The 15,514-nt window shown below is 39.3% G+C and overlaps 1 protein-coding gene and 1 non-coding gene across 2 annotated transcripts; both read left to right on the top strand.

Annotated features, from left to right (window-relative positions):
• Positions 1 to 1,177: 1,177 nt before the first annotated feature.
• On the top strand, positions 1,178 to 1,259 carry TRNAS-UGA (transfer RNA serine (anticodon UGA)). Its single transcript has one exon. It is a non-coding gene; the product is annotated as a tRNA-Ser (tRNA).
• A 9,627-nt stretch (positions 1,260 to 10,886) lies between these two features.
• LOC149155612 (uncharacterized) lies at positions 10,887 to 14,810 on the top strand. Its single transcript, XM_089444468.1, has 3 exons — positions 10,887 to 12,210; positions 12,451 to 13,575; positions 13,966 to 14,810. Exons 1-3 carry the CDS (start codon positions 10,887 to 10,889, stop codon positions 14,808 to 14,810), a joined length of 3,294 nt encoding a protein of 1,097 aa, XP_089300594.1.
• Positions 14,811 to 15,514: the final 704 nt, after the last annotated feature.

Below are 15,514 nucleotides of genomic sequence, written 5' to 3' on the forward strand. Positions count from 1 at the left end.
TGATATTTCTACCAAGTTTAACCTAACAATGACTTAACAACGTTGGTGGTAGTTCAGGGAATCTCAAAGCTAGGAAATAACGATCACAAGTCTATTTTTTAGAATGAAATCATGTTCATGCATGATCAAATTTATGCTAACTCTGTTGCTACTTTTTCAACCATGAGTCTTCATCCAAGCACCTAAAAACTGTTGAATCATTTGTAAGTTAATCTTTATGAATGCATGCACGAAATTTGTTTATAAGGGGAGACCATTGAAGATTGTACACTACATCTACAAGGTCTCCTAAGGATATAAATAAAAATATTCTATTCTACTCTAGTATTATGAATTTCAATATGAGTTTGAGTTGTGTTATAGGCTACTTAAATGTTGAGGTTCCACTGAAATTCAACTTCTTGAGCTTATACTAATGGTTAGACTCATTCGTACTACATTATTAATTTATTCTTATTCTTTTTTATAATAATATTGTGTCAACATAAATCCCCATATCATGTTAGCATTAAACACATACATTCCACATTTCCCTCATACTAAGATGTAAAATACACCCTACGTCTCTCAATAAAATTACATGATTCAAATAGGAATCTTTGGTATATTGTATTATTATTAACATATAAAATCGATTTTATTAATAATTTAAAAATAATAAAAAATAACTAAATATGCCTTTATTATTAAAACAATTCATTAAAACTAAATAATTATCAAATAATCCATACATTATATTATAATTAAGATACCTTCATTAATAATCCATACTATTAGTCTCATTCCCTTTAAACCTAATCTTAACTGGTAATATATATATATATATATATATACCTACCTTAACTTATAATAATTTCATATAATAAGATATGTATACCTACATTAATCATGTAACAAGATTATTGTACATATAAATATCTATCCCATATCATAATAATAATAAATTAGATGTAATCACATCACACTATCTAACAATTTTAAAAATAAAATATTATATTAGTGCATCCAATCATAACACCATACTCAACCACTTGTAATTAAATGTTTAATAATAGACAGAAACTAACAAAATGATAACACCACCTCCTACCATCACCGGCTAAGCATAAGAACAATTCCTTGCTGGAAAATTACATGTCTATGTCAAATAAAATTACACGGAAAATTTTAAACATGTGTCAATATGTCCGAGTGGTTAAGGAGACAGACTTGAAATCTGTTGGGCTTCGCCCGCGCAGGTTCGAACCCTGCTGTTGACGTTTCATTTTAATAAACAATATTTAACACTATAATTAATTTATATGTTGTGATGAATCCATTTTTATACTTAATAAAAAAAAAAGTAATGCTCATTTTTTAAGGAGACAGACTTGAAATCTGTTGGGCTTCGCCCGCGCAGGTTCGAACCCTGCTGTTGACGTGTCATTTTAATAAACAATATTTAACACTATAATTAATTTATATGTTGTGATGAATCCATTTTTATAATTAATAAAAAAAAGTAATGCTCATTTTTTAAAAGACTATTACGTTAAAGTGGTTATTAGATTTGTACTTTAAGAAACAAAATTTAACACTATAATTAATTTATATGTTGTGATGAATCCATTTTAATAATTAATAAAAAAAAGTAATGCTCATTTTTTAAAAGACTATTACGTAAAAGTGGTTATTAGATTTGTACTTTAAGAAACAAAATTTAACACTATAATTAATTTATATGTTGTGATGAATCCATTTTAATAATTAATAAAAAAAAGTAATGCTCATTTTTTATAAGACTATTACGTTAAAGTGGTTATTAGATTTGTACTTTTATATATAATCATCTTTATGTTTATATTTAGAGATGAATAAATGTTTGTAAATTAAAAAATAATTTAAAATTAGGATAAAATATGAAGAAAAATAAAAAATAAAAAATTTAAGGTTTGTATTATAGGTAAATGTTCTCTATAATATTATTTTGTATAAAAAAACATAAAAAATAATTCATAATATTATTGTTTTCAACCTAGGTATCATATACAATATATATTTAAAAGATTTTTTATTCAATTATTAAATAATTTAATTTTATATTTTAATGTTCGTATTATAGGTAAAGGTTCTATATAATATTATGTGCTTAAAAAATAATAATTTATAATATTATTTTCTTCAACATCTAATACTATGTATCATATACAATATATATTTAAAAGATTTTTCATTTAATTATTAAATAATTTAATTTTACAACGGTTAACGTAGGTATAAAAATTTATTGTTTTAACACATTAATTAATCATTTTAGTACATTTACTTTAAATATATACATAAAATGTTGAATATATAGATAAAGTATAAACTTAATCACACTTAATATTTATATTTATAGGTACATTATATATCAAATAAATTTGAAAATTAGGAACACTACTCTCTACAAAGGTGTTGTCCTTTGACTCCTTTTCTCAATGAGGGTGACTGTGACCCCCCCTCTACACCCCTTCGGCGTTTTTTCTATTTTTGGCATCAATCGTCTCCTCCTCTCATCACACTCCACCTCTGGTCAAGGCCCACCCCCCAACGCTAGTTCGTCACCTCGCCCATCCTCCTCCCGTCCGATCATCCTCCTCTCTTGCCCAAACCCTCCGCCACCCTGGATTAACTACGAATACACATTCAAATTGCTCCCTCCCTCCAATTCCCATTCATGCGCCTTACTTCGGAGTTCTCCCTGCGACCAGAGTTGAAGAGTGCCACAATTCTCCCCTACAACCAAAATTTTCACATTAAAGCCCCAAAGTTATTCCCGTCCACTGATAACTGCTCCAATTACGGTATGAGCTATGAATACATTCAATCCAATCAGTTTTCAACCGAACACAAAAGAAGTCCTTTCATTGTAAAATTGATACTATAAACAATAAATGCTGCCATGGGCACTGGGGGAAATTGAATAATGTGCACTCTATTTATTTGCAGGTGTAATTAAATTAGACTGTGGGGACAAAGCCCATCCCTTGGCTCCCTCCCCTTATCTATTCCCATTGATCTATTCCATGATGTAAATTAAAAAATAATTTAAACAAATTACACTTATTAAATTATAGCACAAAAACATGAGTATAAATGAACACAAGAAATATATAAAATTTGAAAAAGAAAATTTGAAATATTTGAATGTTTGTATTATACTTTCCTTTGGCTCCATTCTGGATTTTTGTGTCTTGGAAGTAGGAGTTGCACCTCATCACAATCCTCCATAGGCAGATACGAGCCGGATTCATATAGAGCTCGTCATTATTTATGTTGCCTTCATCTGTGTACACTCTCCACGTCGATTACTCCCTTGCATACTCGAGTTTACTGCAATGAGATACCAAATCCATTAATGCACAAGGCATTATGGGTCCAAGGATACGAATTCAAATTTTCGCATCCTTCCATATCTAACACTACTAAGGATCTGTTTCCACCTGGCTAGTATCCGGGCTTTGGGCACGTGATCCCTTATCGCCATCACATGATCCCATCGTCTAGTCTTAATTGTAGATCGTCGATTTAAGGTTGGAATTAACAACCTACCCCTTTGGAATTTATTAATTCACCTTTTGGATTGCTCCTATTTCAAATAATCTTTAATGCCCTATATTAGAGCGAGAACCACTGCACATAACTTTTGAATTTGATTACCCATGGGATATATTGGGTTAAAATTGAACCATTTGTTTCCATCAAACCTAGTTCGAGATTGACTCCACAGTTTTCTAACAAGTCTGCATCATCATTGAGGTTCCTCTTAATGTGAAAAGAACCGATGGCCTCAAACTTGGAAATTAGCAAACTTATTTGATGTTAAATGGGAGGTTGCAAAGATAATGGATCTTCTTGAACTTTATATACTTGTTGTATTATTAGCATGAAATCGAATTACTAGCATGAAATTGCCAAATAGCATCAATTGTCAAAGTTTTTTCGAAAGTGCCAATTCTAATCCTTGCTAAAGAAGTAAGAACTCACCTTGTTTGTTGGTTGAGGTCCTTAACCCCATGCATATTTAACCTTTGGTTCTTTTGTCAGGATGGAAAATAACCTCCAGTTGTCAGATTTTCTTTGAAAGTGCCAATTCTAATCCTTGCCAAAGATGTAAGAACTCACCTTGTTTGTTGGTTGAGGTCCTTAACCCCATGCATATTTAGCCTTTGGTTCTTCGCCGGGCTAGAAATTAACCCCTCCCGCTCCAGCTTCCCTGAATTTAATGTTACATATTAAGTTAATATTAGGTAGAGGTATTATACATCTTCTTTATCTTTGAGTGGTTCTAATAGTTATGCAAGTGTTTTTCCTACAAGGTTATATGTTTAAATCTAGAAAGAGGTTGACTATGTACACCTCCATAAATTTAATTTCAAACACCAATTTGATATCTGGCTTGGCTATGACCTTAAAATTACATCATTATGATGATGATTATTACTAGGATGTAAAATAGATGTCACTTCTCTCAAGGGAAATTACATGGTTTTAAATCATTATTAAAATGATCATTACTAGCATGTAAAATACATGTCACCTCTCTCAAGGGAAATTACATGATTCAAATAAGAATCAATGATATATATGTATTATTCCTAACCCTTATAACTTGATGTAAGATCACTAATTATTGATAATTAGTGATGTACATGTTTTTTTTTCTTGAGAGGTTGTTTAAATAATTTCTTGATGCCTTTACAAAAACAAGGGTTGCATGGTAGCATAGTCTCTACCACAAAGATTTACAAAAAGATATTACTTAAGTGTTAGCCTAAACCAAGTGATTACAAATAATTTTAACACAATTTATGTATGAATTTATATGAATTGAAACTTTATGGTCTTATCTTAATGATTTTGTTTAGTTGGTTTACACAAAACTAAATGAACCTAAACCATGGGTGATATAAGAATTACTCATAAAATTATTATGATAGCTTAATGAAGCATGCAATCCAAATATTTGCACCAAGACCCATGGATGACGAGTATTATAGAAAAATGATTACTCTGTTGTGCTATTCAAAGGTTTAGTTGTTGCATATTTGTTTCTTACATTCCACTTATATTTCTTGCAAATTAAAAACTGAAAAATCAATTATGTTTCTTGTGAATTAAGAACTTTAGTATCAACTATGCTACTATCTTACCTATGCTTTCATGATGTGTAGTTTATATTCCATTATATATAGAGAATTTTGACTTAAGTCCATAAAATGGCAAAAGAGTATATTTTTTTATTATTAATTAAAATAGGAACACATTTTACAAACAATTATTTTCTTTTTTTACAAATCATAACCTACATTTTCTAGATTCTTGAATGTATATGAGATTAATAAAATCAAGATGATGGTGAAGTTGGATGATTTTAGATAACGTTTACACACTTGGAGACCACTAAGCTTAGTGAAACATCTCTAAAACAATTCAACAATAATATATACATAATTTCCCATAAATCTTTGTAGAGTCTATATGCTATTGTAGGAAATCAAAAGTTTAGAAAACCCCTTAATTTTGCTCATACAGTGGAATTCAATATATTGTAAAAATATCTCTTAATTTTGCTCATACAATGGAACTCAATATATTTTATATTAAAACAATAATATAATACTTATTCACCTTTTTATGTCATTTTCAATATATATAATATTTTTAAAGAAAAATCTATTTATAATGGTTTTGGTTTCTTTTTTGGGTTTTTTGTTTTGTTTTTTTTGTTGTTGGTTACATTATGATTTTTTGTTATTTAAAATGTGTTCTTGAATGAAAAATAGATTTAGTCCTATGAAACTCCCAATAGCAATAGGATTAGTAAATTTACATTTTAGAAACTTATGATTCCAAGGAATTGTGGGAAAAGAAAGAGGAATAGATTTAGTGCTATGATTTTATTTTTTTTGTTGAAATAAGCGTCGAACCTTCTATTCAAATAGATAATAAAAACATATTACAAAATGTACACAAGAGATGTGGGCCACCTAAAGCCTAAGAAACCAAGCCTAAGGCCCACTGTCCGGGCTCTAGGCCCACAAAACCTGACGTCAAAACCGCAAAGGATAATCGAACGCCAAGACCATTCGATCTATCATCGGAGATCTGACGGTCAAGAACAATATCGGAATGCTAACAAGCTCACTCTTTAACTCTTGAATCAGACCCAATAAGCATTTAGAGACCGCTCTATAAAAATTTCGGGTCCGATTTGGCTGATAACCCTCGCGCATGTAGTCCACCCGAAATCCACCAGATGCAAGCGATTTGCACCGGTCTGAGTAACTTGCTCGATGTTTAACACTACTTCCAGACCCGAAGTCTAATAAAGATACCGTTAAAGTTGATTTCGGGTCCATTTGGCTTGATAACCACCTTGCAATTTGCCACGCGAAATTGATAAGATTGCTGCTATTTCTCCTATCTGCTCGCACTTTAACCAAGCTCCCTGCATAGCCAATGAAAAGGCAATCTTTTGTATAATTCAAATTCATGTACATACTTGTGCTGTCACATATTCCGGCCTAAGGACCAGACATTCTTTTCATAATTATCCCTGAACTGCTGCATCATGTGAACTAAAATTCAACTGTTTCCTGAAGTCTACAACCTGCTAGCATCCCCTGCTCTGATAGAGCTCCTGGTCCGCGTTCGCCTGTCTGAGACACTCTTCCCTCAATCTACCCTGGGGGGTCTCTATCCATTTATATTTATTGTTGCTCTTAGCACAGAGTACTCCTTCATTAGCTAAGATGTCCGCTAATTTGTTGGTTGTTTGGCACACATGAGTGAAACTCAGGGTTCTCATGTTTTGCAGGTGGGAATGAATCCTTTGATAGACTTGCAGAAGCCTCCAATGTCTCGAAACTTTTTTCAGAGCTGAGCCATAGCAAATTTTCTTGACCGAATTGATAATCAATTCGGAATCAGCTTCAATTATAATGTTATGAAGATTTGAGTCCCTCAGGATTTCTAAGCATTGCTCAAGGGCCATGAGCTCTGCCATATTGTTTGTGGCTTTCCCCAAATTACTATGAAAGATGATTTCTATACAACCCTTTTCATCCCTTATCACTCCTCCATAACCAACCATGCCCGGGTTTCCTTTTGAGGCCCCATCTATATTTCATTTCATAAAACCTTGAGGGGGAGGTTGCCAGAAATCCTTATCAACCATTATGTGATTTACACTTTTGTTTTTTCCCTTTGGGATAAGCCCCTATATACCCAATTGTATTAGTATCTGCACATCAGTATCTTTAGGTTGGTTCTCAGGGGGGTTTTTAATGAGGGTTCCTACCGTCTCATTGAGCTGTCTTAAAATCTATGCCATGATGCTCTGGGAGGAACTCTTCCTGTTTTTGAATATTCTGTTGTTGCATTCTTTCCAAACATCCCAGATTAGAAAGCTTGGAGCTAAAGCCCAAGCTTTGTTGACTGTTTCATTATCAGAGAAATTTTTCCTCCACCTCTTTAAGGTGCTGGTAATGCTACCCATGTCCCTGTTTATTTGTCTGAATATTGAAGCAATCCAATTCCACAATGTGGATGTGAATGGGCAGAGGTTGAGAAGATGCTCCATAGTTTCTTCTTGTAATTCACATAGCTGGCATTTAGATGGACCAGCTACCCCTCTTTTCCTAAGGTTTTCCCAGGTTAGAATTTTTTTATGCTACACTAACCACATGAATAGTTTGATCTTCATCCAGCTTTGGTTCTGCCATAGGTCCTTCCATACCCAATCAGGGTTTGGAAAGTCAAGCCCAAGGGCTATGCGCTTGGCCTCTTTGAGGTTAAAGGTTCCTTCATTGTTATTGCCCCATCTCAGTTGGTCTAAATCTGTTGATACCAGAATCTTCCTCTGTTCCAGGATGGCTGTTAGAGCTTCTGCCTGTGCCTTCAAGGGTGAGTCATCACTGTATCCCAGGTTCTTCCATATCCTCCATTTTCCCTCGCTTTTTTCCTGATCCTAGAAGTCATTTACTCTGAGCAACCTTTTGTTGTCAGTATCGTTCTTGAGATTTGCAAATTCTTCTCTTAACAATTTAGGTTCCTGTTGCCACATATCCTCCCAAAACCAAGCAAGGTTTCCATCTCTAATTTCCCAGAAGCTGTGTTTCTGAACAATGGCTCTATTCTCCCAAGCTTTGTTCCAAATGTGGGAGCCTTTGATGATCCCAAACATTCTAATGTGATCCTTGTCTTGCCAATTGTTTGCATATTTCTGTTTCCAAATTTGGGCCCAAGGGGAAGTTGAATCTTTTAGCCATCTCCACCATAGTTTTGCCCCCAAAACTTTGTTAAGCACTTCAGGATCATCCAGTCCCAAACCTCCATGTGTCTTAGGTTTACAATTTTTTTCCCAGGCTACCAATGCCCATTTATTTTTCTCTTCCCCTTTGCCCCAAAGAAAATCTCTTTTGATATTTCTGAATAGTTGCATGACTCCTTTAGGAGCTGGAAGGGCTGAAAACATAAAGATGGGGACAGTTTGTAGGACAGCTAGTGCTATGAAAAATTGAATAGCACTAGGATTAGTAAATTTACATGGTAGGAATTTATGATTCCAAGGAATAGTTGTTGGAAAAAGAAAGAGGAAAATGTGTTTAAAAAAAAAAATAAGGTCGAAAGCTATGAATAATTAAACTATGATGAAATAGTCTAACTATTTGAAATTTTAAATCATGATTTTTAGTTATTTAAAATGCACTTTTATTTGAGGCGGGCAAGCAAGGCGATTAGGGTTTTGCGAACATCTGTTACGGCGCAAACTGCAAACCACTGGATCTACTCAAGAGCTGGACCAAGAAACCTGTTTCGCATTAGCGTTGCAGGGTACTAGGGAAGAAAAATGGAATCTCCTCAGGGGAGGGCGTCAGAGCCCTCCCCCAGCGCAAATACCTCGCTGCACGGTCCTGGACAGGATTTTGTTTTTGGATCTATCGATAAGGAGATAATGAACCAAGAGAATAGGCATCAGCACGGGAACAAGGGGATAGGAGGGCGGAAGGACAAAGCCAGCGCCGCACAAGATAATGGGGAGAAACCTGAGGAAGCTCCGAAAGTTTCATCGGCTACATGCAAGCCTATAGCCAAAGAACGGCCAAGAATAGAGCTGCCGGGACACAAGATTGATAAGCGAATAGAATACATGCGGGATCATGCCCTTATTGGGAAGTTCATAGGGTTCTGGCCGAAAGAAAGGGCCTTATATGGATGGATTGCGGCAAAGTGGAAACCCAAAGGAGATGTCACCCTGCAGCTAGGGCCAAAAGGCTTCTTCACTGCTATCTTCTTCTGTCTTGAGGATAAATACAGAATCATGGGAGCAGGGCCCTACTTTTTCAACTCAGCGGGTCTGTATCTGAGGGAATGGATACCAAGATTTAACCCGGATAAGGAAGATCTCACATGGGCGCCAGTCTGGATTAGAATGTACTCACTTCCAGATGAATATTGGGACGAGGACATTCTCAAAGATATAGGAAATGGAATAGGGGAATACATCAGGGCAGCAGAAGAAACAAAAATGCGCAGATACACCTCTTATGCCCGTATATGCGTCTTCATGCGACTGAATGAAGCTTTGCCAGAATCGGTAAGTCTCTCTCACCGTGACGAAGAATGGATTCAACCTCTGGACTATGAGCATGTCCCCTTTCGCTGTAGAAAATGCCATGCTCTTGGGCATCTCTTCCGGGACTGTCCGCTGAATTCCAAAGCCAATACTCTTGATCCCTCAGAAGCCCTAACCTAGGACGGCTTCACAAAAGCCCCCAGCCGAAGGCGTGCGCACAAGAAACCCACTAATGGGAATAAGCCCCAGCAAAATAATAACCATGGCCCAGCAACAAAGAACAGTTTTGAAATTCTCGCGCGAACCTCTGATGAGCATCCCCCGATCTCTGAGACCACCCCAGCCCCTCCTTCTTCATCCTCCCACCCCCCTCCTACAGCCTCCTCATCCAAACCTCAACCCCCCATTATCAATCCAGTAATCCACTATGATGGACAGAAAGAGACGGAAGGGAAATGCAAGGATATGGAAGTCGATGGAAAGCTAGACCCCCCACAAAACTCAGAGATCAATATGGAGGGAAGCAACCGAGTGCAGCAAATGGAAGAAGAACCAGAGAGCATAGATCTGAACGGCTCAGACATCATAGAGCTAGAACTAGCATGCAAAAAGAAAGCATATGACAGCATACCAGAGACTCAACTCAACAAGCTGGAAGTGGTCATTTCCAGGGCCTTTCATCAGCATCAACTAGGTATACAGCCAGGAAGCCAATGGGATGGAAGCCTTCCCCCAAAAGATACCAAGAAGAGAGGAAGAAGAACGGATCGCGATCGAGATTGGGAAAATCCTGGTAGACTCGGGCAGGTATGCTAAATTGACGAAGTACTATAAACCCTCCATCAATAGTTAAACCATGAAGCTGGTATCATGGAATGTAAGAGGGCTCAATAGCCCAGGAAAACTCAGAATGTTAAAAAACATGATTAAAATGGAAAAGCCGCAAATGTGCTTTCTCCAAGAAACCAAATGTAACAACTCAACATTAGGCAGCATTCTCTCCAAGGCTTGGCCAGGTTGTCGATCGGTTGCGGTGGATGCCTCTGGAGCTTCGGGAGGGCTGGCTACAGCATGGAATACACAAGCGATAGCTCTTTTAGATTTTCACGCCTCCCATCACCTCATCCAAGCTGCTTTTCACATCCTAGGTACGAACATCCATGGAAACCTTTCAAATGTTTATTTCCCGCAGGATACAGGAACTAAAATTGCACTTCTTGACACCATAGAAGCCTTGAACAACAATAGGAGGCACCCGCTCTAGATTATAGGAGGGGATTTTAACATGATCACCAAGCTAGAGGAGAAGATTGGGGGTAGAAATAGAATGGAACAAGAAAACTCCCACTTCAAGGATTTCATTCAGAACACCTCTCTCATAGATATGCCTTTTTGCAATGGAACTTTCACATGGAGCAATCGCAGAGCAGGTAAGCATCAAATTGCTTCCAAACTGGATCGCTTCCTCATATCAGATAACGCGGTTCACCTTGGAGGAGATTTTTCAGCAGCTATTCTTTCTCACACAGGATCGGATCACTGGCCGATTGCCCTCCAATGGCAAAGACCAGGCAATCTGACCAGAAGACCTTTCCGCTTCGAAGAGTTCTGGCTTTCGCATCCCTCATTTAAAGACTTTGTCAAAACTACATGGACATCCTTCATCCCGCCTGAAGGATCCAAGATGTATCAGTTCCAACAGAAGCTCAGGTTTTTAAAAAATCACCTAAAGCGGTGGAACAGGGAGACCTTTGGCAACATATTTACAGCGCAACAAGAACTAAACAAGGAACTAACGGAACTCCAACAAAAGATAATCACAAAGGGGCACACTGAAGAAACACTGGAACAGGAACGACACTTCCACAGCCAACTGGAGGAAAGGAGGAAACAGGAGGAAATATATTGGAAGCAAAAGTCCAGAATCAGATGGCTGAAGGAAGGTGAGCGAAATACCAAATTCTTCCACAGAACCACTGTTCAGCGAAGAATGCACAACAGCATCCCTTACATCCAAAAACAAGGGGGGGCAAAAATAGAGAAGCACGAGGAAATTGAGGAGGAGTTCCTTAATCACTTCAATCAAGTCCATCGAGAGCCTGAAGGAGACAGGCGTCCGGCTATTGAGAGAATAACCAAAAATGTGCCAAGGCTTATCACGGAGGAGCATAATGAACTTCTCCTTCGCCCCATTCTGTCTCAGGAGGTGGATGAGGCAATGTCCCAGCTCAAGGAAGGAAAAGCCCCTGGCCCGGATGGATTTACCACCACGTTCTTTCACACCTTCTGGGAGCTGATAAAACAAGAGGTTTGGCAAATTGTAGAAGAATCAAGAGCTCTCCATTGGCTGCTTCCCTCTCTAAACTCAACCTTCATCGCTCTTATCCCTAAAGAGGAAGATTCTATTACCCCTGACAAGTATAGGCCGATTGCTCTTTGTAATGTCATTTACAAAGTCATTTCTAAAGTGATTGTGAACCGGTTAAAGCCCCTCTTGCCCCTGCTTATCTCTCCGGAACAGTCAGGGTATGTGGAAGGGCGACAGATCATGGATGGAATTCTCCTCACGCACGAGATAATACACTCCCTCAAGCAAACCAAGCAGGCAGGTATGATTCTCAAACTGGATCTCTCTAAGGCTTTTGATAAACTCAGCTGGACTTACATTCAGCAAATGCTAACAGCCTTTGGATTTTGTTCTATGTGGGTCCGATGGATCATGAGTCTAATTACTTCAACTCAATTCTCCATCCTTGTGAACGGTGTCCCCTCCCGCCCCTTCAAACCTTCCCGAGGAATCAGGCAAGGTGACCCCCTATCCCCCTTCCTCTTTGTTCTAATGGCTGAAGGTCTAGGGTGTCACATCAAAAATGCCCTCCATTCTCATCAGCTCAAAGGCCTATCTGTTCACAACACCCCTGCAAATTCCCATCAGCAGTTTGTTGACGACACTATGCTATTTGGTTACCCATCTGTCCAGGAAGCCTCCTGCTTCAAAACCCTGCTCAATGATTTTTCTGAAGCCTCTGGCACTAATGTCAATTGCTCCAAGTCGCAGATTTTCTTCTTTCACACTCCTCCCTCTGTCAAGACAGCGGTTGCCCGCATCTTGGGATTTCCCTCTGCTTCCCTCCCCTCCAAATACCTTGGAGCTCCACTCACGGCCTCAGCCATAAAGCATTCTTCTTGGCGATCTCTCCTTGAAAAGCTCGAATCTCGTCTTAACCTCTGGACTTATAGAACTTTAAATCTAGCCAGTCGTGTGGTGCTCATCAAGTCGGTCCTTCAGGCAATGCCACTCTATCTGTTCTCAATCCTAGCAGCGCCGAAGTGGGTTTTAAAAAGAATAAGGAATCTTCAGCGTGGCTTCCTATGGGGTAGCTCGGCAACTAACCGTAAATGGGCTCTAGTAAAATGGGCCACCGTCTGCACTCCCAAAGACAAAGGGGGCATTGGACTGAGAGACCCAGAGCATAGCAACTCCATCATGAGCGCCAAAATTTGGTGGCAATGGGTCACTAATCCAGAAAAGCCCTGGGTCAAACTATGGACAGCCAAATATGCCAACAACAGACCTCCGGAGGAACTCATCAGGTTCACTCCCAATGTCAAAGGCTCGCTAATGTGGAATGCAGCCAAACAACACTTCCAATTAATTCAAAGGCACAGTTTCTGGGAAGTGAGGAATGGCAGAACGGCAAGATTCTGGACAGATGCATGGAACCAGATGCCAAAGCTCAACAGTGTTCTGCACCCAGCTCCAGAATTCAACAGGCAGGAGCAGCAGCAAGAAAAGATCCAACAGTTCTGGTTGCAGGAAACGGAGCACGGCTTCAGGAAATGGAAACAGGGTAATCAGTTAATCTATAACACAAACCTTCAAGATGCTGAGCAGATGGAGAAGGAGCTTCGGAAAAGAAATATCAGACATGACGAAGGAAATGACATCCTTCGATGGGGATACCAACCAAAAGGTACCTTCACTCCTTCAGAGGCGTACAAAATAGTAAGAAATATCACCACTCCTTCTGACCCAATCTGGAGCAAAATCTGGGAGCTCGATTCCTGGCCCAAAGTCTCTTACTTCCTATGGTTGGTAGGACATAAAAGGATACTCACTTGGGATAAATTAAGAAGAAGAAACTTTCATGGTCCATCCATTTGTCATAATTGCAATCATAATGAGGAAACTCTCCAACACCTCCTGGACTCCTGCCCCTTAGCCAATCAGCTTTGGGAAAAGGCAAGCTTCAGATGTCAAAGAAGATGCAGAATGGAGAACGACATAACCAACTCTTTAAGACAATGGCCTCAGAAACCTTATAAAAGCGAGCTCCTCAATTGTTTGTGGAACATAATCCCAGGTCTAATCCTCTGGAGCATCTGGAAGGAAAGGAACAAACGAATATTCAAAAACCAATGTTCTCCGATCGAGGACATATGGAAGAGGTTTTGTGGGAATCTCAAAGAAACGCTGCTGCTCCGATCTTGGACACAGGAGGATCTTCTCTCTCTAAACAATGAGAAAAGTATCCTAGACAATTGGCAACTGCATCTTCCTCAGGAACTTCATAAGAACGGCCCTGCCAAAAGCAGCAACATCAACAAAGGCAAATGGACTGCCCCCCCAAAGCATTCCTATAAGCTCAACTTCGATGGTGCCTCCAAAGGCAATCCTCGAATAGCCGGTTTTGGGGGAATTTTAAGAAATCATGAAGGCACTCCCATGCAGATATACTTTGGAAACATAGGATGGGATACTAATAACTCAGCTGAGTTAGAGGGACTTTGGCAAGGGCTCACTCTCGCTTGGAATCTCAACCTTCAACCCCTGGTCGTGGAAGGAGACTCCCAGATTCTCATAAACATGGCCAAGCGCCTCCAGAATGGATCCCAAGCAAGGAAAATTGCCACTAGCTGGAGGCTCGAAGCAAGGCTGGAGGCTATTGAACAATCACTTCGCAGCAACAGAGCAATCTCTTTCAATCATATAAAAAGGGAAGGCAACAAGGTTGCTGACCTCTTGGCCAATATAGGAGTGGAAAACGAGAATACCCTTCTCACTGGAAATACCACCATAATACCAAATATTGTCCAGGCTCAGGAATGCGCTAGCCTGGTCCAATGTGATGCAGCTGGCCCGGATGCGGGTGAAAGGACGGGTGGCAGTGAGGAGACACATGCCAGCCATGTGCTGCCTCGAGCATAAGCTTGGCATTCAATTCGTTTCTCGCCGTCGGGGAATAAGTGCACAGGTGAAAGCGGAGGTTATTCAATGCAGTGTCCGGTTAATTGGTGCGACTGCAAATCGCAGTTATGGAGAACAGGTCTCGAGGGAATGTTGAAGTTTTTAAAAAAGGGTGATGGATTGGAGCAGGTTCACGCCCAGTGCTTCGGTCACGAAGTTCAGGTTCCTGCATGCAGTATTGTCATCCAGGCTACAGTTCTTGCTGTCAAAGCCTGCTTCCAAGTCGTTGAGGGCTGTCTCAAGCCCGGAAAATCTGTTGGTTGTTGTCTCTGGTCTGTTGGGTGTCGTCCCAGGTCTGTTGGGTGCCGCTTCAATTCTGCTGAGTGCCGTTTCAAGCTGGGAAGGTCCTCTGTCTCAGCATTGCTCCAAGCCCCCAGTGCTCCTGCAAAGATGGTCAGACCCCGACAAAGATTGCTCAGTCGTCGAGGTTCTGCTCGGGGAGGGTCTTCTCGTCCTCAAGTCACATAGCCCCATCTCCACAGTTGCCGCTATCACTGCCATAGAAGTGCTGAGGCCACTCCCCTCCACGCAAGCCAATTCATGGACGCGAGCAGCCCAAATTCTGATCTGGATCCTTTACCTGCCTTCGGCTCCGCCATCTTCACCTTTGGCAGCTCGATGGATAAACCCCGCATTAATGCACACGTTTCGGTTCTATTCCTCGA

This window comes from Pinus tabuliformis, chromosome 9 (assembly GCF_031772625.1).
Source record: "Pinus tabuliformis cultivar Carrire ecotype Pingquan chromosome 9, CPIR1, whole genome shotgun sequence".
In the NCBI taxonomy this organism is placed as follows: domain Eukaryota; kingdom Viridiplantae; phylum Streptophyta; class Pinopsida; order Pinales; family Pinaceae; genus Pinus; species Pinus tabuliformis.

Coding starts and splice junctions, on each gene's coding strand:
- LOC149155612 (XM_089444468.1), top strand. CDS start 10,887: ATGATCACCAAGCTAGAGGAGAAGATTGGGGGTAGAAATAGAATGGAA. Junction 12,211..12,450: donor CAAGCAAACCAAGCAGGCAG/GTATGATTCTCA, acceptor TAATGGCTGAAG/GTCTAGGGTGTCACATCAAA. Junction 13,576..13,965: donor ATGGGGATACCAACCAAAAG/GTACCTTCACTC, acceptor ACATAATCCCAG/GTCTAATCCTCTGGAGCATC.